This window comes from Bufo gargarizans, chromosome 1 (assembly GCF_014858855.1).
Source record: "Bufo gargarizans isolate SCDJY-AF-19 chromosome 1, ASM1485885v1, whole genome shotgun sequence".
Classification (NCBI taxonomy): Eukaryota; Metazoa; Chordata; class Amphibia; order Anura; family Bufonidae; genus Bufo; species Bufo gargarizans.
In genome coordinates this window covers 363398658-363422871 of record NC_058080.1, presented here as the reverse complement: position 1 = coordinate 363422871, position 24214 = coordinate 363398658, and the positions used below count along the sequence as shown (strand labels likewise).

Here is a 24214-nt window from a genome sequence, read left to right as displayed (position 1 = left end):
AGGGATCCAGGCCGCGGTTCCACGGCCCGCACACGGCCGTGTGCATGGGGCCTATTAGTGGCAGCAATAGTAGGAGCACAGCATGGGACAGACAAGTAGATTTGTGTGCAGCCGTGCTGCATTAGTGGAGTAATAGTAATGATAGTAGGGAGATTAGCTGCAGTGGTGGCAGCATTAGCCATATGGTACGGCGGAACATGATGGTAGGCAGGCAGTAGCGTGATGGGGCTTGTAATAAATAGCCACTGTCTATTGATTGGCATCAACCTAAGGAGTTGTCATATTAGAACTTTTGTATAATCCCTAAACAGGGGATCTAACCATTTTGTCTGCAATGCTCCAAATCATAAAGTGCCCTATAGGGGCCAGAGGATTCCTTTATTATAGTAAAAAGTCCTGGGAGTTACCCTGCTTTACACTCTAGGTTTAAGTTAACCATTGGTATTATGAGATACAGATCTTTTTTCACAACATACCATCTGGAAGCAATTAAAGCAAAGACCTATTCTTAGGATAGGTCATCAATATCTGATCTGCAGTCCGATACCTGGCAACCCCACTGATCAGCTGTTTGAAGAGGCAGTGCTCCATGCGAGCAATACTTCCTCTTTATTACACTGCCTGTCATCTTAGAATTGCAGTGTAATTACAAGTGGCGTGCCTCCTTCTCTTCAAACAGCTGATCGTGGGGGTGTTGGGCACTATATACTGCCTACACAACCCCTTTAAGGATGCACTGTGCGGGAAACCAAAGGGATTTCTTTGAATACGTGAAAACCTTTACATATGCTATATACCAGATATTGCAGAGTAGATATAGCCTTACATATCCTGGAGAATATATGGTTCAGTGTCTAATGAAAATAGATAACCGAGATTTAATTTAGCTCTCTGAGATGTTAACAGGCATACAATAAATTGATCCCTACATCTGAATCAATGGTGACATTGGGTCAGGTCCACTTAAACCATATCTTGTGTTCTAAACTTCCTTTGTATGCACTCTTTTTAAGGATAGCTTCTTTAGCTGCTCTATCAGGTAACGCAGAACAGCTAAGCCTTGAAGTTACTGCATATGCCTATAAATATCCATGATGTTCTCTCTGCTGAGGTGAGCTCTTTAATACAAAAATAAACCATCATATGATGTTGATTCTCTTGTCTATTGGTGGGTTATGCATCACTCAATGGGTTAATGAATTACTTCAGCCCAGGCTCCCTTTCGCTGTTTGCAGTATACACAAAGTTGCCCTGACAACTATGCAAATGAAGGAACTTCAGAACATCTTAGTGACCAATCTCAGCACACAAAAGTGTTATCACATGTTACGAAAGACATATAAGAGAAATAAGCCAGTGGCACTGCTCAGTACCGCATGAGAGTAGGAGGAAGTGAGTAGAGAACAACAGTTAGAATTGAGAACATATTTACTGTACCATTCTTGAAAGGCACAGACATCAAACTAGATTCCAAGCTAAGACGGATATTGTTAATGGATCCTTACGTTTGGAAGGACAATGTGCAGCCAAGGACATATCCCACATGGACACAAGTGAGGAATGTGAGAGGAGTACCTGAAACCACATGGACATCTCCCTGCCCTTTATAACAAAGACATTTGGTTCACATTGTGCCACTGGATATGGAAATATCTTTTTATCATGGTGATGTATTAAATGTGTGCCCAGTTTCCTTTCCTCATTCCTTTCCTGCAAGCAAGATGAAAAAGGATATGAATCTCAATATAATTGATGAAGTGTTGTCAGAAGTAAAGCCTCACCATCTTGAAGAACATGGACAAGTAGCCTCCACCAGCATGGGCCTTATGAACCTGGCCTCACTTGATCTTGAGAGACTGATTATGCAGCCTAATGGCTTGGCTACTGCAAGTCCCACTGGTAGCCATTGCTTGTACTCCAAGATGCTCAATGTGGAACAGGAATTCACAGATGGATTTGTGCTGTCACTTGAGGACCCGCATAAACAAAACCAAAGACACAATATAATGAACAGAAGCTGTGTGTCTACTGGTGCCAATGTTCATCCAGCTGAGGCCTCACTTTATGTCTCTCTTAACAGTTATGTTAATGAATCTGTGGGCACTACAATAAACTACAATAGAGATCATGACACTTACCTTCCTCTGCCAACCAACATGGAGCAACCGTATGCTCATCCGACACAAGTAGTGAAAGATGAACCTCAAATAGTTCCGGAGTTGACTAGTTTTGGAGACAGTCCTCCATTATCACCTATAAACTTGGAAAACCAGGAGAGAATCAAAGCGGAAAGAAAGAAATTGCGAAACAGAATAGCAGCTTCTAAATGCAGAAAAAGAAAACTTGAAAGGATTTCAAGGTTAGAAGAAAAAGTTAAGAATCTTAAAATAAAGAACACAGACTTAGCTTCCACTGCTAGTGTACTAAGAGAGCAGGTGGCACAACTTAAGCAGAAGGTAATGAACCATGTGAACAGTGGCTGCCAGCTTTTGCCATACCATGTCCAAGCATACTAAAGTCTACAGGGTGAAGCTGAAATTATTTTCATCTTGGCTGTATTAAAGGTGAGGTAGACAATCTCCAGCTCTTACGTGAATATGATTTATTATCATGGACACCATCCCATTTTAGGGAACATTGTATGATATTGGTTAAAGCTAAATGCAATGAGTATAAATATAATGACCTCAAAATGCTTATTGGATCCTTACCCTAAGCTGGCAGTATAAAGTCAGCAAACTGTATTCTGCAATGCACTACTAGGTAATGGTACGTTTGCACTTTCCCTAGAACTTGTTTGTGTGTTAAAATAAGTACATTGGTTTTAACTTTGTGCATCTGCCCTCCACAGGACTGAGTGGGTAAAACAGAAGAAATTCTAACCATTGCTCACTTTCTAGCAGAGAGCACAAGTGGTATTCTAATGCAAGAGCAATCAGTGTCAAGCTACTTTTCTAACAACCGTAAATTAAGTTGATGCAACTAAATCTAGAGGTAATGTCATATTTTTTAAATGACACTAAGAAGGTTAGGGCTCATCAGGGGCGGACTGGGAACTTAAAGTGGCCCCTGTTTTGTACCACCCAAACAGAGCCAAATACCACAGCCCATCACAAAATACTGCCCCAGCAGTACAAAATACATCCCCAAAAGCTTCCACTGGCTGGCCATAAGGAGGGCCCAGGCGGCCCCCTGGGCATCGGCCCGCCGGGAAATTTTCCTGTAAGGTCTATGACCAATCCGCCCCTAGGGCTCATTCACACTTCTATTAACCTCTGAACTGTACAGAGCTGTAATAGGCCATCTAAAGTCTATGAGGCTCTACGATAATCCTATATGCCTCTGATGTCAAACAGACATTTTCTCTGCAGGATTCTGTATTGAATGCTCGTTTAATGTGTCACCAGTTTTATGCTGCTATGTTCTAACAGCTCCAGCGCATGCCAACGAGTCCTGATATTCATCAGCTTCTGGCTTTCTCTACCTCCTGGCACTGATTGGCAGTTTATTTTACAACTGAATTAACAGCAGGGAACAGAGAAAATCAGGAGTCCATGAATATTGAGGACCCATCAGCAGGGCCGGACAGGTCATAGACCCTAGAGGGAAATTTCCAGGTGGGCTGATGCCCAAGGGGCCACCTGAGCCCTCCTCAAAGCCATCAGGCAAGTACATAATGATCTCATGCTCTCAGTAGTAATTAATGCTAGAAGCATCAGGTACTGTATGCACTTGTCCAGCAGCTGCAGGTGCCCTTCTGAATTAAGCTGCCTTGCCATTCTCAGAGTGGTGACATAGTAAAATACTGCAGTGCGGGCGGCAGTATTTTGTGCTGCATTGTGGTATTTGGTTCCGCTGGGGCAGTCTGACATAGATAAATGTTATGTTTTCTTACATTAAATCTGATAATTCCATCCAAACTGTTGTACCATGTAGGTTTACAAGACAAAGAAACATCTTTCCAGAACTATATACCGTAATCAGTGTTTTACTGGCAATTGTGGCTGTGTGCTTATATTGTTAGTATTAGTTTTAAATGTGTTGTAAAATTATATTTACGTACATTTTCGTACATTCCAGTGAATTATATCACAAAGCTCTGTGTAATAAACGTTGGTAGTTATTCAATTTGTGAGTCATACTTGTGAGTCCAACTCTGTACCGATTTAAGGCCTAATGCACCCTGCCGTTCTATGGATCTCTAAAACAGTGCTCAGAGTCCAAAAACACACCATGAAAAACAAACCATGCACATTTAGGCTGGAATAACACATGGTGTTTTGGTTGCAGTTTTACTGAGCCAAGTAGATGGTAATCTAACTGCAAGAAAAAGTATAATAAAAAGATTTCCTTTTGGATCCACTTCTGGCTTTGGCAGAAAAATGTAATCATAAACTGCATGTGTGATTCCATCCTTAAGGGGTTCAATAGCTTTAAATAAGAAATGCACTCCCCTTTTTCTAAAATTCGTCCCCCCACCTGCCCCTTGTTTGAACTTGATGGACTTATTTTTTTATTGAAAACACCTTTATTACAATAATAGAAACATATAGAAACATAGAATGTGTCGGCAGATAAGAACCATTTGGCCTATCTAGTCTGCCCAATATACTAAATACTATGGATAGCCCCTGGCCCTATCTTACATGAAGGATGGCCTTATGCCTATCCCATGCATGCTTAAACTCCTTCACTGTATTTGCAGCTACCACTTCTGCAGGAAGGCTATTCCATGCATCCACTACTCTCTCAGTAAAGTTATACCTCCTGATATTACTTTTAAACCTTTGCCCTTCTAATTTATAACTATGCCCTCTTGTAGCAGTTTTTCTTCTTTTAATTATTCTCTCCTCTTTTACCTTGTTGATTCCCTTTATGTATTTAAAAGTTTCTATAATATCCCCTCTGTCTCGTCTTTCTTCCAAGCTATACATGTTAAGGTCCTTTAATCTTTCCTGGTAAGTTTTATCCTGCAATCCATGTACTAGTTTAGTAGCTCTTCTCTGAACTCTCTCCAAAGTATCAATATCCTTCTGGAGATATGGTCTCCAGTACTGTGCACAATACTCCAAATGAGGTCTCACTAGTGCTATGTATAGCGGCATGAGCTCTTTCTACTGCTAATGCCTCTCCCTATACACCCAAGAATTCTGATAGCATTTCCTGCTGCTCTATGACATTGTCTGCCTACCTTTAAAGGGACACTGACAGGCCCAATTAGCATATTGAGTTATATATATCACAGTACAGGTCTTATAAAGTGTATTAGAATCATGTAAGTATCCCCCCTGCCCACCTTATAAATACGGAGTTATAAAGTTTTATAACCTGCTTGTCCGGTCTCCAATCTGCCCAAGGGGCGGCGTTTCATCTGAAAATGCGCCCAGCCAGCCGCTCCCAACTGCCGTTCTGAAGCCCCGCCCAGCTCATCAATATTCACTTCGCTGGGCGGCGGCTACAACTCTCCAGGTCACGATCCTGCACATGGGCAATCGAATCCTCCTGGCATCGTTCGTGTGTAATCTTCTGCGCCTGCGCCCCGCCGTGGTTAGATCGCGCCTGCGTACACACCCTGCCTGCGTCCCCGAGCCTCTGCCTCATGCGCATGCGCCTGAAGCGCTGCTGCTATGAACAGTGTCTGGCGCATGAGGCAGAGGCGCGGGGACGCAGGCAGGGTGTGTACGCAGGCGCGATCTAACCACGGCGGGGCGCAGGCGCAGAAGATTACACACGAACGATGCCAGGAGGATTCGATTGCCCATGCGCAGGATCGTGACCTGGAGAGTTGTAGCCGCCGCCCAGCCACGTGAATATTGATGAGCTGGGCGGGGCTTCAGAACGGCAGTTGGGAGCGGCTGGCTGGGCGCATTTTCAGATGAAACGCCGCCTCTTGGGCAGATTGGAGACCGGACAAGCAGGTTATAAAACTTTATAACTCCGTATTTATAAGGTGGGCAGGGGGGATACTTACATGATTCTAATACACTTTATATGACCTGTACTGTGATATATATAACTCAATATGCTAATTGGGCCTGTCAGTGTCCCTTTAAGTCTTCTGAAATAATGACCCCTAAATCCCTTTCCTCAGATACTGAGGTTAGGACCTCAGTATCTTATACATACATTATACATACAGTACAGACCAAAAGTTTGGACACACCTTCTCATTCAAAGAGTTTTCTTTATTTTCATGAAAATGAAAATTGTAGATTCACACTGAAGGCATCAAAACTATGAATTAACACATGCTGAATAATATACATAACAAAAAAAGTGTAAACAACTGAAAATATGTCATATTCTAGGTTCTTCAAAGTAGCCACCTTTTGCTTTGATTACTGCTTTGCACACTCTTGGCATTCTCTTGATGAGCTTCAAGAGGTAGTCACCTGAAATGGTTTTCACTTCACAGGTGTGCCCTGTCAGGTTTAATAAGTGGGATTTCTTGCCGTATACATGGGGTTGGGACCATCAGTTGCCTTGTGGAGAAGTCAGGTGGATACACAGCTGATAGTCCTACTGAATAGACTGTTAGAATTTGTATTATGGCAAGAAAAAAGCAGCTAACTAAAGAAAAAACGAGTGGCCATCATTACTTTAAGAAATTAAGGTCAGTCAGTCCGAAAAATTGGGAAAACTTTGAAAGTGTCCCCAAGTGCAGTCACAAAAACCATCAAGCGCTACAAAGATACTGGCTCACATGCAGACCGCCCCAGGAAAGGAAGACCAAGAGTCACCTCTACTGCGGAGGATAAGTTTATCCGAGTCACCAGCCTCAGAAATCGCAGGTTAACAGCAGCTCAGATTAGAGACCAGGTCAATGTCACACAGAGTTCTAGCAGCAGACACATCTCTAGAACAACTGTTAAGAGGAGACTGTGTGAATCAGGTCTTCATGGTAGAATATCTGCTAGGAAACCACTGCTAAGGGCAGGCAACAAGCAAAAGAGACTTGTTTGGGCTAAAGAACACAAGGAATGGACATTAGACAAATCTGTGATTTGAGATCTTTGGTTCCAACCACCGTGTCTTTGTGCGACGCAGAAAAGGTGAACAGATGGACTCTACATGCCTGGTTCCCACCGTGAAGCATGGAGGAGGAGGTGTGATGGTATGGGGGTGCTTTGCTGGTGACACTGTTGGGGATTTATTCAAAATTGAAGGCATACTGAACCAGCATGGCTACCACAGCATCTTGCAGCGGCATGTTATTCCATCCGGTTTGCGTTTAGTTGGACCATCATTTATTTTTCAACAGGACAATGACCCCAAACACCTCCAGGCTGTGTAAGGGCTATTTGACCATGAAAGAGAGTGATGGGGTGCTGCGCCAGATGACCTGGCCTTCACAGTCACCGGACCTGAACCCAATCGAGATGGTTTGGGGTGAGCTGGACCACAGAGTGAAGGCAAAAGGGCCAACAAGTGCTAAGCATCTCTGGGAACTCCTTCAAGACTGTTGGAAGACCATTTCAGGTGACTACCTCTTGAAGCTCATCAAGAGAATGCCAAGAGTGTGCAAAGCAGTAATCAAAGCAAAAGGTGGCTACTTTGAAGAACCTAGAATATGACATATTTTCAGTTGTTTCACACTTTTTTGTTATGTATATAATTCCACATGTGTTAATTAATAGTTTTGATGCCTTCAGTGTGAATCTACAATTTTCATAGTCATGAAAATAAAGAAAACTCTTTGAATGAGAAGGTGTGTCCAAACTTTTGATCTGTACTGTACATACTTTAGTACTGTGACGCAGCACAGGCCACGGGGCAGCACTTAATAAATTACTTACAGTCTAATTTGCGAGCATGGCATTGTTATGTAAAGCCCAGGCTAACCTGCACTCTACATCACAATGCATGCTACACTAGCATGCCTATTCAATCACATAAACCTCTTAACAAAGCATTTAGACAGTGATGAGGGGGTAGGGAAGGGAAATCACATGCCCGCAGCTTTATTGAGAAGACAAAAACAAACAGGGGGCGGGGCAGGGGAAGGAGAGGGGTTTAGTCCTCTTAGTCGTCGTCGACGTCCAAGATGTTTTAATCCTGCAGCAGACTGTGGATAAGCCTGAGCCATTCTCCCTCCTGAGAATGAGCCGATTCCTGGCAAACCATATAGCGTCCTTAAAGCAGTTCATAAAGGCGCCAGGCCTCCTGGATGGCTCCAACAGTATGAATCCCAGGAAATAGTCCATATAGCACCGAAGTGCATTGCAGGCTTTTCCTGGGCACAGAGTCTTTGAGTTCATGTTCTAGGGCATCCAACAGACCCTGCGCAAAGGGGCACAACCAAAACAGGTGGTACGCTGTTTCCTCCACGAAGGGGAACCTGGGGCAGAACTGAATTTTGCACAGGTTGCGGGTGTGCATGAATTACCGAATTGGCAGTCCTCCCTGTATGGCCATCCATGACAAGTCCTTGTGCCTGTTGGTTAACCAGTCTGACGACACATTAGTCCAAACTGTCTCTACGGTGTCGTCATGGATCCCTGGAATTGACTCGACCACATCCTTTGCTCTTATGAGCTTGTGGATAGTCTTTGGTTTCCACAAGTCGGGCTTGGGGCCCTCCAGCTGATGTTCCCTCACAAACTTGACGACATCTCCATAATACCAGGGAGCATGCCAGTTGTAAGGGATAGAGCTGTCCCACTTGTCCCAGCCCAGACCTCTCCAGAGGGGCAGGAGTAAAAAGCAAGACATAGCCTTGCTCGCAGAGCTATTGGCTGTTCTCAGAGTCCGGCGAACGCTGTCACAAACAAAGGCGTTCCGCAGAAAATTGGGTAGGTCCGTAATGCCTTTTCCGCCCTTGCGGGGCTCTTTGTAAATGATGGCTCGCTTCACTCTGTCCATTTTGGATCACCAGACAAAGCGAAACACTGTACTGGTGATGGCCCTGGAAACTGTGGCAAGAGGGGGGCCATGCCTGTGCAGTGTACTGGAGCACAGGCAGAACTTTGTTACGCAAGACGAGTGCTTTGCCTTCAATCGTGAGCTGTCTGAGGCTCCACAGTCCGATTCTTTGATTGACCTTGGCCAAGCGTTCTTCCCAAGACTTGAGGGTTGCGCCTTCCTTCCCGAACCAGGCTCCGAGGATTTTGATGAAGTCCGATTTGATGGTAAATGGGAAGGGGGCAGAAGAGGCCAGTTGCCAGTCCCCGAAGAGCATGGCTTCTGACTTGCCACAGTTGACTTTGGCCCCTGAAGCTTGTCCAAACTCCTCGCAGGTCTGGACGAGTGCAGTCACCGAACGTCGGTCAGCGCAGAAGACGGTCAAGTCGTGCGAGCACTTCACTTCGTAATGTCCAGGTCCGGGTGTGGTGATCCCTCTCATCTCTCCATCCTACTGGATAGACACCGTGAAGGATTCTATAACACAAACAAAAAGGAGAGGTGAAAGAGGGCAGCCTGTCCAGAAAGGACAGGAAAGGGGTCAGTCTTCCAGCCGTTCACCACCACTGTGCTGCAAATGTCATGGTACATCAGGCTAACAAACCAACAGATCCTCCTGCCCATACCCAGCTTTCGCAAAGCCCTGCCTATGAATTCATGAGACACTCAGTCAAAGACCTTCTCCTGGTTAAGGCTGACCAGGGCCGTGTGTACACGGCGGTCTCTGATATATTTTACTGTGTCTCTCATGAGATTGAGACTGTCTGCGATCCTGCAGCCAGGAATGTTGCTGGTCTGATCCGGGTGGACGATTCTGCTGATATCAACCTTCAGCCGGTTGGCTAGTACCTTGGCGAGGATCTTGTAGTCCACGTTCAGTAGAGAGATGGGACGCCAGTTTTTCAAGTCACATCTCTCCCCCTTCAGCTTATACAAGATCGTGATCATTGCTTCCCTCCACGATGGGGCATCCTACCCTCTACCACCATCTCCTCATAGAGTTCCAGCAGGTCCGGACAGATCAGATCTCCCAGCGCTACATAGAGCTTCGCTGGGAGGCCGTCACTGCCAGGTGTCCTGCCGGATCTAGCGGCAGAGAGCACCTCCCCCACTGTCAGAAGGTCATCCATAGCCTCCACACCTGCAGGATCAAGATCGTTAGTGATACCTGACAGCAATTAATCGGAGGCTTTTGGGTCGGTGTTCTTCAGGGAGTAGAGGTCGCTGTAGTAGTCTGTGGCGACTCCCATCACTTTCTCCTTCCCTGATCGCATACTGCCATCCTTGTCTCGAAGTTCGTTCAGAGGCCGGCATGGAGTTTCCTGAAAAAGAATGAGTTACATTTCTCGGCCTTCTCCAGGTTCTTCACTTTGGAGTGGAAGATGATTCGCTTGGATTCCTCCTCAAAGTTCCTTTTCAGGCTCCTATTGGTCTCTCTGACGCTCCAGCCACACCGGTGAAGGTCTTGCAGGGACTGCAGCTCATGCTACAGCTCTCTGACGGGTCCTCTTCTTCTCACACACCTGTTGTTGTTTGGCCTGAAAGAAACAACGAAACTGGAATTTAACATACTGTCACTAGTCTGTTCAAACAAGCATTTGTCATACCGCCAAGCTATGTAGACCTCTCTAAGCTCTGCAAGCATGTCCTCCCGATTCAACAGAGCACAGTTCAGTTTACAGGATCCATGGCCGGGGGGAACCCGATCCCAAGGATGCACTGGACCTGAATGGCTCTGTGACTGGAGAAGAAGCAAGGGGTCATAGAGTGCTCACACCGCCTGACTGCCCGAGAGGTAAACACAAATGGGGTCATTTATCAAACTGGTGTAAAGTAGAACTGCCTTAGTAGCCTATAGCAACTAATCAGATTCCACCTTTCATTTTGGACAGCTCCTTTGGAAAATGAAAGATGGAATCTAATTGGTTGCTATGGGCTACTAAGCCAGTTCTACTTTACACCAGTTTGATAAATAACCCTAAAAGTCTATCTGAGAATGGAGTGAGCCATCGGGTTGGCTCCATGTATAATTAATGGAGCCTTTCCCCATAGAGCCCACAACATCCTGCAAGGACGCTTCGGGCACCATCTCCATAAGCTGTTTGGAAGTGACATCTAACTTGCTCAAAGTTCCAGAGCTGCATCCGCCTTCCTCGATCGGGTGGTTGAAGTCCCCGGCTATCACTATGGCCCTAGTGGTAGCAAGCTGCAGTCGTAGGGCCTGGAAAAGCTCCAGTCGCTCACCCTTGTCAGGGAAAAGAATACACATTGATGAGCCTAACCGGCTCTCCTGCCCAGGAACCATCTATGACAAGTAGCCTGCCGCAGATGAACTCCTGGACAGAGTCAAGTGTAAAAGCGCTTCCCCTGAGGAGGATGGCCACCCCGGCCGACTACTTACAGTCGCCACCACCGGACCACAAAGCGCCTGAAGGGGTATTCCGGTCTCGCTGCTTTGACCATCATCCAGTACCTTTTGCAGATGGCCACGGAAGCAAAATTGATCCAGAACATCCCTGCGAAGAACGAACAGATGCTCACCACTTCTGGCTTTGTGAATCCCTGTTCCAGGACCATCTTCTTGCCAAACACATCCTGGCTCATGTCCGGCACTCTCCCGTCTACTTCCTTCAGCTTCAGGACGCCGGTCTACCTCATCCAAGGCTCCAGGGGTGGGTATCCGAGGCTGGGCTTCTTGCCTTCCCGTTGCTTCAGGATAATAGGTGCCGTCGGGTCAGTAGCTGATGAAGTGGAGGCTGAAGGGTCCTGGTGGGCCTCTTCCGTGGCCTTTCTTCCTTCTGTAGCATTCTTCTTGGTCTTGGGAGGCTTGGAGGTTGAGGCCATGGCTTCTTCCTTCTTCCTGCCTTCCTCTCCCTGGAGAATCTTCGCAAAGAGTCCCTTTTGCCACAGGGGGTGGGGCTATGCAGATTCATTCTTGCTGGGCGGAGCATCTTCTGGGGAAGGTCTTCTCTGAGCTTCTTTTCCTCGTTGGGGTCCCCCGATGCCGAAGTTTTCAGGCCGAAGTCTTCAGTCCTTGTCGTCAGGGTTCCTCATCGAGTCTTAACAAAGTCTTCTCCTTGATCGCAGTCGGAGAAAATCTTCCAGTAGTCGTTTTTAGCTGTCGAGATCCAAGTAAGCACTGTCTAACGTCGTACACCAAGACTATTAAGCCACAGGCCAAGAGGAGATAGGAGACCAGATCACTCTTGTTCCCTGGGGAATAGCCCTACACCCAATAGCAGCAGTGAGCTGAAGCTGAATTTAATCAACAATGCTCAAAGGCAGAGTGTAGGCGGTACCCTACAAGGACCTGGGCCGGCAAGTCAAGATTGACTGATAAGAACAGATACTACACTTGATCTCAGCCATTAGGGCAGAGAAGAGAACTCGATGGACTTGTGTCCTTTCATCCTTTCAACCATATCATGTAAGTAAGTCCTTATAAAGATGGACGAAGTCCCAGCCCGGCCACGGGTCTAATGTTAACTAACAGCATTGCGGCGATCTATGATGCTGTTAGTCCAGGAAATTAAATCCACGGTCAGGGTGGGATTTGTGGCTATAATATGGACACTGTAATGCAAATGCATTATGTCTGTCTGAATTAGGTCTTTTACAGTTTTTACATAACATAATGGCTGCATTTTAGGGTCTCTACTAAAGCCACAACACATTTTGTTCTGCAGAACTCATTATTAGGTGAAAATAAAGGTAGATAAAACATAAAAGCTGCACTACAGCGTTACATTTTCCAATTCCACCCCATTTGGAAGTTTCTTCCCTCTTCCCACTACATTGTATGCCATATTAAATGGCAGCATGAGAATGTACAACTTGTCCCTCAAAAAATGAGTCCTCATATAGATATGTGAACGGAAAAATAAAAAAGATATGGCTCAAGGAAGATAGGGAAGAAAATAAATTCGCAGAAATTGAAAAAACCTCCGGTATCCAAGGGGTTAAACATAAAATACAAATATAGAGTTCATAAAATGAAGAAACGCAGTCGGCACTGCTCAATGTGATTTACTATCCAGCAGGATTCGTACTCATGCAAACAGTAATGCGGTAATATCAGCAGTGCTCAGCTTAGGCCTCTTTTTCACTTGCGTTGTCCGGATCCGGCGTGTACTCCACTTGCCGGAATTACACGCCGGATCCAGAAAAAACGCAAGTGTACTGAAAGCATTTGAAGACGGATCCGTCTTCAAAATGCGTTCAGTGTTACTATGGCAGCCAGGACGCTATTATAGTCCTGGTTGCCATAGTAGTAGTCGGGAGCGGGGGAGCGGCATACTTACAGTGCGTGCGGCTCCCGGGGCGCTCCAGAGTGACGTCAGAGCGCCCCATGCACATGGATGACGTGCCATGCGATCACGTGATCCATGCGCTTGGGGCGCCCTGACGTCACTCTGGAGCGCCCGGGGAGCCGCACGGACGGTAAGTATACTGCTCCCCCGCTCCCCACTACACTTTACCATGGCTGCCAGGACTTTAGCGTCTTGGCAGCCATGGTAACCATTCAGAAAAAGCTAAACGTCGGATCCGGCAATGCGCCGAAACGACGTTTAGCTTAAGGCCGGATCCGGATCAATGCCTTTGAATGGGCATTAATTCCGGATCTGGCCTTGCGGCAAGTCTTCAGGATTTTTGGCCGGAGCAAAAAGCGCAGCATGCTGCGGTATTTTCTCCGGCCAAAAAAGTTCCGTTCCGGAACTGAAGACATCCTGATGCATCCTGAACGGATTTCACTCCATTCAGAATGCATTAGGATAAAACTGATCAGGATTCTTCCGGCATAGAGCCCCGACGACGGAACTCTATGCCGGAAGAAAAGAACGCAAGTGTGAAAGAGCCCTTAAATAGACAATCCAAATAGTCATAAATCAGAGAGCAGAAGAATATCGGCACTCATCGGGACTCTTACCACTTGCAGCTTTATTTCAGGTCAAAAACAGAGCAGATGCGGGTCACTTCTCAGAGACACAAGGCAACAGCCATTTCGCACTTAGCAGCGCTTTGTCAAGCTGTTGCCTTGTGTCTCTGAGAAGTGACCCGCATCTGCTCTGTTTTTAACCTGAAATAAAGCTGCAAGTAGTAAAAGTCCCGGCGAGTGCCGCTATTCTTCTGCTCTCTGATTTATGATAAAATACAAATATAATAACATAAAAATTAACGAAAAAAATGAAATAACATAAAAACTCCACTACAACTATAACTGTTGCCTTTATTACCCCATTTACGTGAAACTACACTTATTACGTGTCAAACCGACTGACACAAAATTGGGGAACTCACAGTTTATTTTAGTTTTACTTTCTCGCTTAAAGAATAAGGAGCTATAGTTTGCAAAAACTTTTAAGAAAATTATTTTTTTCAAGTCTAAAAACCCTATGTGTCACAATTTTTGGGGGGATAGTCCAACAAATAAAAAGGTTATAACCATTAAAGGGATCATACCAGACTTAGGCCTCATGCACACGACCGTTGTGTGCATCCGTGGCCGTTGTGCCGTTTTCCGTTTTTTTTCACGGACCCATTGACTTTCAATGGGTCCGTGGAAAAATCGGAAAATGCACCGTTTGGCAGCCGCATCCGTGAGCCGTGTTTCCTGGCCGTGAAAAAAATATGACCTGTCCTATTTTTTTCACGGCCAACGGTTCACGGGCCCATTCAAGTCAATGGGTCAGTGAAAGAACACGGATGCACACAAGATTGGCATCCGTGTCCGTGATCCGTGGCCGTAGGTTTTAGTTTCATACAGACGGATCCGAAGATCCGTCTGCATAAAAGCTTTTTCTGAGCTGAGTTTTCACTTCGTGAAAACTCAGATCCGACAGTATATTCTAACACAGAGGCGTTCCCATGGTGATGGGACGCTTCTAGTTAGAATACACTACAAACTGTGTACAAGACTGCCCCCTGCTGCCTGGCAGCACCCGATCTCTTACAGGGGGATATGATAGTGCGGCACCTGAAGGGGTTAATTGTACTATCATATCCCCCTGTAAGAGATCAGGGCTGCCAGGCAGCAGGGGGCAGACCCCCCCCTCCCCAGTTTGAATATCATTGTGCGGCCCCCCCCCTCCCCTGTTGTTAACTCGTTGGTGGCCAGTGTGCGCACCCCCCTCCCTCCCTCCCTCTATTGTTTTAATACATTGGGGCCAGTGTGCGTGCCCCCCCCCCACCCCCCCACCCCCTCCCTCTATTGTTTTAATACATTGGGGCCAGTGTGCGCACCCCCCCAACCCCCCCCCCCCTCCCTCTATTGTAATAATAGCATTGGGGCCAGTGTGCGCACACCCCAGAAGCCCCCCCCCCGATCATCGGTGGCAGCGGAGTAGAAGATTTTCATACTTACCTGGCTGCTGGCTGCTGCGATGTCTGCGTCCGGCCGGGAGCTCCTCCTACTGGTAAGTGACAGCAATGCGCCGCACAGACCTGTCACTTACCAGTAGGAGGAGCTCCCGGCCGGACACAGAGATCGCAGCAGCCAGCAGCCAGGTAAGTATGAATCTTCTACTCCGCTGCCACCGATGATCGGGGGGGGGGGGGGGGGGGTTGCGCACACTGGCCCCAATGCTATTATTATAATAGAGGGAGGGGGGTGCGCACACTGGCCACCAACGAGTTAACAACAGGGGAGGGGGGGGCCCACTGGCCACCAATGAGTTAAAAACAGGGGGGGGGGGGGTCTGCCCCCTGCTGCCTGGCAGCACCTGCCAGGCAGCAGGGGGCAGTCATGTACACAGTTTTTTTGTATATTCTAACCTGAAGCGTCTCCATCACCATGGGAACGCCTCTGTGTTAGAATATACTGTCGGAAATGAGTTTCACGATGTAGCTCATATCCGACAGTATATTCTAACATAGAGGCGTTCCCATGGTGATGGGGACGCTACAAGTTAAAATATACCATCGGATTGGAGAAAACTCCAATCCGATGGTATAACAGAACTCCAGACTTTACATTGAAAGTCAATGGGGGCGGATCCGTTTGAAATGGCACCATATTGTGTCAACATCAAACGGATCCGTCCCCATTGACTTGCATTGTAATTCAGGACGGATCCGTTTGGCTCCGCACGGCCAGGCGGACACCAAAATGACTTTTTTTTCATGTCCGTGGATCCTCCAAAAATCAAGGAAGACCCACGGACGGAAAAACGGTCACAGATCACGGACCAACGGAACCCCGTTTTGCGGACCGTGAAAAAAAACGTCCGTGTGCATGAGGCCTTAAAGTGGTTGTGTCACTTCAGCAAATAGTATTTATTATGTAGAGGAAGTTAATACAAAGCACTTACTAATGCATTGTTATTGTCCATTTTTCTTCCTGGCTGGATTCATTTTTCCATCACATTATACACTCCTCCTTTCCAGGGGTTATGACCACCCTGCAATCCAGAAAAATACCTTTACAATGTGGAGGGGGATGTAGAATAAAACTTAAAGTATAACTGTCATATATTTTTTTGGGGAGTATTGGATTGTGGTGATTAATATCACCTTGGTGGCCCTATTTCAACTTTTCACTGTGTATTCAATTACCCCTTAATTCCACAGTTTTGTTCCCTGTACTGCCTATTTTTACCTGTGCTTAAAATAAGGTTGCTAGACATGGTCCGTCTGTGTGTTGAAGGCAGGGCTGGGACAAGGTCCACCACCAACAGAGGCTGAGCTGCCCAAGTGCGCCCCCCCCCCCCCATTTAGATATGTATGTTTGTTATTAATCATCATCCACTCCAACACACCCGATCCCCCCCCCCGGGCGTTCCTTGTAATTTTACCCCATCAGACCTCAGATCAGACAGAAAAGAATATTATCTTTACGTTACATTACCCTACTTCGTGAGATTTCCCTACCTCCAAACTTCCGGCAGCACTGCTAATGACGTGAGGAGGCGTTCCTGAGTTTTGACGATCTGCGCATGCGCAAACGGACAGTTTATGGAAAATCTCAGCGGAGTTCACCTTCACACCGGGACACTGCGCATGCGCCGGCCGGAGTTAGCCGCGCTTGCGCACTGAGCCGTAATATTTCCCTACTGCGGCTCTCCAGCGCTTGCGCAGTGTCCCGGTGTGCAGCTGAACTCCGCTGAGATTTTCTATAAACTGTCCGCTTGCGCATGCGCAGATCGTCAAAACTCAGGAACGACTCCTCACGTCATTAACAGTGCGACCGGAAGTTAGGAGGTAGGGAAATCTCATGAAGTAGGGTAATGTAACGATACAATCTTTACGTTACATTACCCAACTCTGGCAGGCGCGGCAGCAGCAGCAGCGACGGCAGACTGGCCTGCGCCCTGAGGCTGGAGCCTCTGTGTAGGCCTGGCCCTGGTTGAAGGAGGGAGGACGCAGAAGCATGCAGCCTGCAAGGTCACATTCCTGACAGCCAGGGACTGTAAGTAAATGATTAAAGCCAGGTCCTCCCCAGCAGCTGATAACAGTGCCTGGGCTTTGTGCACTTTTCCCTGCGCTTGGCAGACGCTCCCTCACTCAGCAGAGCTGGAGAAGTAGAGTTGAAGCAGCGCAGACCAGGGAAGGGAGATCTGCCATCTGCTCAGTGTATAAATGAAAGCAACATGTGGTAAGAGGACCCCTTTGTGCTGCAGGAGATTAACCCTTTAGGTAGGAGGGTTCTGGTTACTGACACTTTTGGGGGGCTATTGTTACTGGCTAGTGAGGGCAGGTGGGATTAGCCTCAGGGTGAGGGCAATGGCGGCCATCTTAACTGAATAGTGAAATTGCAGTTTTATGCAGACTGGTTGCTAAGGGCTGAATCTTATTAAATATGGGGTAAGTCAGTCTAATAGTAACTGATTCTGGAATATCATGTTATTAGCAACTACATATATGAAAATTGAAATTAGGGTCCAAGTGTGACAGTTATCCTTTAACTTTTACTAGGTATATGATAAAACAAAAAAAATACAAAACACCAACAATACAAAGACAAAACAGAATGCAGGTTATTCTAAAAGATGCACCCCCAATGCTGGTAAAGAATCTTTCACCCAATGGTAACAGGTGTCAGTGATTCAAAATATATAACTGAATGGTCTTACCGGATCCTGTAGAAACCTTTGGTTTGAGTCCAGTATTTGACAGTGGACCAATTTGGTTCTGTAAGGGTCCTGGTGTCCGTGCAGTAATGGTGTTGTTGAAACTGGGAGGGTGCTATTCCCGTCTGGATACCTGCCCCTGTACTCGGTCAATTCCCTAACTGTAGTCCCTAGTACTCGCTCCCGACATCAGAGACTAAAACGTTGGTTGCAAATTAGTGTTGAGTGAGCATGCTCGGCCAAACTGCTGTTCGGCTCGAGCAACGCTATCCTTGGCACATGGCGGTACTCGAGTCTCCTCTCTGCACGTTTAACGGCTGCTATGCATGTTGGCTACTGGCATTACAGTGATTGGCTGGCTGGAACGCGTCATCGGGTGCTATATAGCACCCAATGACGCATGTTCGGCTCATTTGTAGTCAGGGAGAGCTGCACTTAGGAAGGGACAGATAGTGTAGGGAGTGTGATCGCAATCTATTTAGTTGAAAAATGTTTCAAAGACCCAAAAGACTATTGTGTGTGGTGGCAATTTAATATAGCCATCAATTTTTCCCCCCCATCATTTTCAATACTTTTTCTATAGAGGGTGTCTGCAGTGACTTGTGACATCTGTGCAATACCTTTTGTGTGTCAGGGCCAGAGATAGAAAAAATATAAGTGAAATCTATTTTCCTTTTTCCATACTTTTACATACTTTTTCCATATACTGTGCTTGCTGTGAACTGTGACATCTGTGCCACATCTTGTGTGTCAAGCGTGCATATAACATTTAATATGCAGAAGGCGAGCATTAAGCGATGGGCAAGTGGCCGTGATGCTGATGGTTCACACAGAGGCCGTGGCCCTGGGTGCGTTGAAACTGTGCTGGCTGCCAGAGCACAAGAAAAACAATCATCCACGATACGTAGCTTCATGTCCCAGTTTGTAGGGCGTCGCAGGACAAAACTCTTGAAGTCAGGACCAGTGCAACCAGGTGCTCGGTTGGGTTGCAGCAGATAATGCTTCCAGTCGGTTAAGCACCGCCCTGTCTACCACCAAGTCCAGTCTCAGTAGCCAAGAGTCTGGTCAACAGAATCTTCACCCTAATCCTCCTTCCTCCCACCATGGAGAGTCTGGCCAAACAAGTGATCCCACACTTGGAAATTCCGAGGAGCTCTTTTCATAGCCATTACTTAATTTAGCCCTCTCGCCAAGAACGCTTGAAGAGGGACATGAGATCTTGTGCCCTGATTCCCAACCTCTTGGGCATCCACAGTCACAAGAACATGACGGTGGGGAACGGCAATTAGTGTTTAATGAGGTGGATGATGATGAGACACAGTTGCCAATGACTGAGGTTGTGAATAGGTCAACAAATCAAGAGGATGATCAGAGTGAGGAAGTGGAAGAGGAGGTGGTGGACGATGAGGTCACTGACCCAACCTGGGAAGGTGGAAAGCCGAGCGAGGACAGCAGTACAGAGGGGGAGGGATCTGCAGCACTGCAACAGGCTGAAAGAGGCAGTGGGGTGGCAAAAGGGAGAAGGCAGGCCACACCACACAGACCCGCAACTGTTCCACAGAGCACCCCTTGCGGAAATCTCCCTTACCATGGGGTAGGTGTTCTGCAGTATCGTGCTTTTTTTAGGAAAGTGCGGACAAAAGAATAGTAGTTCGCAACCTGTGCCACACCAAAATGAGCCGGGGCGTGAACACTAGCAACCTCACCACCACCAGCATGATCGCCACATGGCATCCAAGCACCGTAATAAGTGGGACGAATGCCTGGGTCCACAATCTGTGTCTGCGGGTCACACCACTGCCTCCTCTTCCCCTAAGGTACGTGCTGGCCAATCGCCCAGCGCAGCATCCAAATGTCATTACCCCAGGCATTTGAATGCAAGCGCAAATACCCAGCCACCCACCCACAGGCCATAGCACTAAATGCGCACCTTTCAAAATTACTGGCCCTGGAAATGTTGCCATTTAGGCTTGTGGACACGGAAGCCTTCCGTAGCCTGATGTTGGCAGCTGACCCGCGGTACTCTGTCCCCAGCCACACTATTTTTCAAGGTGTGCCGTGCCTGCCTTACACCAACATGTGTCCCGAAACGTCACACGTGCCCTGACCAATGCAGTTACTGGGAAGGTCCACTTAACCATGGACACATGGACAAGTGAATTTGGCCAGGGACACTACATTTCTCTGATGGCACACTGGGTGAACACTGTGGAGGCCGGAAGCGAGTCGTACCCTGGGATGGCACAAGTGCTACCGACGCCGAGAATTGCGGGCCCTAATTCCATCAGGGTTTCTGCCAGCACCTATGTTAGTGGCTCCAACCCCCTCTTATCCTCCTCCGAATTATCCACGTGCAGCACCAGTCAGCCTTCAGCCGGTAGCTGGAAGCAGTGTAGCACTGCAGTGGGGAACCGTCAACAGGCCGTGCTGAAGCAGATATGCTTAGGGGACACAATTGGATTAGTAGAACTACAGGTAACAGCACTCTGCTAGTCAATTGCACAAAGATATAAGCAAACACTGAAAGAATAAATACTTGGTGGTCATACTTACTGCAAATGCAGCTAGAAGCTCTTTGCGAATATAATTGATCAAAAATATTTCGGGCCCATCTACCAGTCGACAAGGTAGCTTCTAATCAGATGGGTCCTACTCTAACATGCCTCTCCTGGGCTTACAGCCTACAATCTGCTTAGGGGACAAACGGCACACCACCGCAGAGCTGTTGCAGGGGATAAGAGATCAGACTGAGCTGTGGCTCTCGCCACTCAACCTACAACCAGGCTGTTGTGCGACGTGAGCACGCGCTGGAACTCGACGTTCCACATGTTGGCCAGGCTTTGTGAGCAGCAGAGGGCAGTAGTGGAATACCAGCTTGCAACATGGTCGTCGCCTTTCCAGTCAGCTTCTGCTAATCAGAAGTGAGGAGTGGGCATGGATGTCTGACCTCTGTGAGGTTTTAAGAAAGAGTCTGGTCAACAAAATCCTCACCATGACGGCACACTGGGTGAACGTTGTGGAGGCCGGGAGCAAGTCGGCTGCTGGCACCAGACTTGCCCTCCAATAGATCCTCGTTAACGGAAAGTGTACTCATTCCAATAACAGGGCCTCTTGTTATTTATCGTCACTACCTCCCCGAGTCGGGAGTGGGTAATTGCCACACGCCTGCTGCCTTCCTTGGACGCTTGTGCTTTAATAACTTGACCCACCCTCTCTGGGTGGTTCACAATTAGGAAAACAAAAAGGGGCAAGGCAACAACAGCCATTCTGATTTCAGCCATTCACCTCCCTTGTATGTGGTAGCCGTTTCTCAGGCTCCCTCTCCAGCATCAAACATTCCCAGTTACCTGTGATCACCATGGTAGGCGCAGAAAAGAACATCGAAAGTTGATAGGGCAGACATCCGAATGGATCGTCGCCATCACGGGGACGTGCAATCGTCCAGAGGTTATCTAGAGTCACCAATGCGGCAGCAGGCCCTTGCCCCTAATGTTTTAGGCTACTTTCACACCTGCGTTTAGGTGCGGATCCATCTGGAATTTTTGGCAGCCCTTTCACTTTTTGCATAGGCTTTATGAGTGTAGGAGTCCCACTACCTGAAATATTGTACCACAATATGAATGAGGCCCTCCATTATGTGATATACATGTTGTATCAGAGTACCTCTTTCTTGTATTTTTTGGCAGCACTTGCACTTTATATACAAGTAAATATACTGGAAAGAATGTTTCTTAACAACTCAAAAAATGATTTTTTTCCCCCGATTTTGTGCGCATTATTGTCAGTCTATAAAAGTGGCGTACTACTCAGACAACATGGTTCCCAGCAGCGACCTGGGAGTCCAAGATGCATCCAGACATCCTCCCCATGCTGTTCCCAAACCATTTAGGTGGTGTTTCCATCAATTTCTGACCTTTTCCTATGAACCAGACACCCTCCCCTCTTCAGAGCAGGGGGTGCCTGGTTTAATGCTTGGGTTCTCCCATTGACTTCCATTATACTCCATTATACGCATCCCGATGTGTTCGGCCAGAGCACCCGAGCACTTTGGTGCTCGATCAACACTAATAATAATATAAATATGCAGTTTGCTGGTAAGCGGACCCCCGAAACCTAAGGGGCATATTTTGCACAATTATCGGATGCACATCTCCCTGTGTAATCAGAAATGTACTGCCCATCATCAGTAGAACTGAATGAGAAAGGATGCACATTCAATTTCAAACGAGCTCTAATCAACTTTCTTTTTCTTGCAGCCTTTAAAATAGAAAAATCACAATGTGGACTACAGACCAAAAAAGGTTGTGTACCCCTGCTTCAGTAAGAAGTGCCTACAGCCCAAATATTTATATAAACGTGAAATGGTGCTGTGCATGTATCAGACAATAATTGTGCAGCACAAATACATTTAAAGCTGTTGTAAAGGATTAAAGAAAACATGGACAGGTGTGTCACTGTTTGTGGAAGAAATCAGTACTGTTTTTCTACTTCTTGAGAACCTGTTTAAAGGGTTCTTTAGCTCTGAAACTATTTACGTGTGCCCCAACCTGGACCTGTGGAGGGAAGCATACTTACCTGCCTCCAGGCATAGACTGGGGACTTAAAGTGGTCCTAGAAAATAAAAATACACCCATGTTTTATAGAAAATCCAAACTGACAGAAGGCAGGGCCAACTCAAGTAGGCAGGGGCCAGCAATACCTTATTATAAAAAAAATCCAAACTGACAGAAGGCAGGGCCAACTCAAGTAGGCAGGGGCCAGCAATACCTTATTATAAAGAAAATCCAAACTGACAGAAGGCAGGGCCAACTCAAGTAGGCAGGGGCCAGCAATACCTTATAAAGAAAATCCAAACTGACAGAAGGCAGGGCCAACTCAAGTAGGCAGGGGCCAGCAATACCTTATTATAAAGAAAATCCAAACTGACAGAAGGCAGGGCCAACTCAAGTAGGCAGGGGCCAGCAATACCTTATAAAGAAAATCCAAACTGACAGAAGGCAGGGCCAACTCAAGTAGGCAGGGGCCAGCGATACCTTATTATAAAGAAAATCCAAACTGACAGAAGGCAGGGCCAACTCAAGTAGGCAGGGGCCAGCGATACCTTATTATAAAGAAAATCCAAACTGACAGAAGGCAGGGCCAACTCAAGTAGGCAGGGGCCAGCAATACCTTATAAAGAAAATCCAAACTGACAGAAGGCAGGGCCAACTCAAGTAGGCAGGGGCCAGCAATACCTTATAAAGAAAATCCAAACTGACAGAAGGCAGGGCCAACTCAAGTAGGCAGGGGCCAGCAATACCTTATTATAAAGAAAATCCAAACTGACAGAAGGCAGGGTCAACTCAAGTAGGCAGGGGCCAGCAATACCTTATTATAAAGAAAATCCAAACTGACAGAAGGCAGGGCCAACTCAAGTAGGCAGGGGCCAGCAATACCTTATTATAAAGAAAATCCAAACTGACAGAAGGCAGGGTCAACTCAAGTAGGCAGGGGCCAGCAATGCCTTATTATAAAGAAAATCCAAACTGACAGAAGGCAGGGCCAACTCAAGTAGGCAGGGGCCAGCAATACCTTATAAAGAAAATCCAAACTGACAGAAGGCAGGGCCAACTCAAGTAGGCAGGGGCCAGCAATACCTTATTATAAAGAAAATCCAAACTGACAGAAGGCAGGGCCAACTCAAGTAGGCAGGGGCCAGCAATACCTTATAAAGAAAATCCAAACTGACAGAAGGCAGGGCCAACTCAAGTAGGCAGGGGCCAGCAATACCTTATAAAGAAAATCCAAACTGACAGAAGGCAGGGCCAACTCAAGTTGGCGGGGGCCAGCAATACCTTAGTGCAGCACAGAACACTGCCTCAGCAGAACCAATTACCACAAAACACTGTCACCCCCACCACAGTATTCAACTATATCACCTTCCTGAGGATGGCAATACAGTGGTTCTCCTAGCATTAATAAATGGTGAGAGCATTAGATTGTTATGTACCCAGTTGGCGGACATGAGGAAGGCTCAGGCAGCCCACTAGGCATCAGCCTATTGGGAAATTACCTGTAGGGTCTATGGCCTGTCCGCCCCTGCCTGCTCCTCATCGCTTGGTTCCGTCTCATTTAGTTCACCGCACTTCGGTTTCTTGCTTTTCAACTTCCAGGGTGGAAGGGGCTCATGTGTGCTGCTGCAGCCAATGACTGGCCGCAATGGTGATGTGTTCGCCAAGCAGCACGTGAATCTCATTCACTCTGGAAGT

At 46.9% G+C, this 24214-nt stretch overlaps 2 protein-coding genes across 3 annotated transcripts in view; both read left to right on the top strand.

The window, feature by feature from the left end:
- The first annotated feature begins 1376 nt into the window (after nucleotides 1-1376).
- Nucleotides 1377-22415, top strand: LOC122920063 (transcription factor jun-D-like). Of its 2 annotated transcripts, none has more exons than XM_044269278.1 (2): nucleotides 1377-2564; nucleotides 22223-22415. In XM_044269278.1, exon 1 carries the CDS (start codon nucleotides 1644-1646, stop codon nucleotides 2514-2516), a length of 873 nt encoding a protein of 290 aa, XP_044125213.1. In that variant the 5' UTR covers nucleotides 1377-1643; the 3' UTR covers nucleotides 2517-2564; nucleotides 22223-22415. The 2 variants fall into 2 exon arrangements, with proteins under 2 accessions (XP_044125213.1, XP_044125211.1); XM_044269276.1 differs by lacking the exon at nucleotides 22223-22415 and adding an exon at nucleotides 2852-3126.
- The window catches only part of FAM174C (family with sequence similarity 174 member C), a 40868-nt gene continuing 28476 nt past the window's right edge, over nucleotides 11823-24214 (top strand). Inside the window, exon 1 of the mRNA XM_044278989.1 lies at nucleotides 11823-12033. Coding sequence (XP_044134924.1) covers nucleotides 11823-12033 — 211 coding nt within the window. The remainder of the gene's footprint in view (nucleotides 12034-24214) is intronic.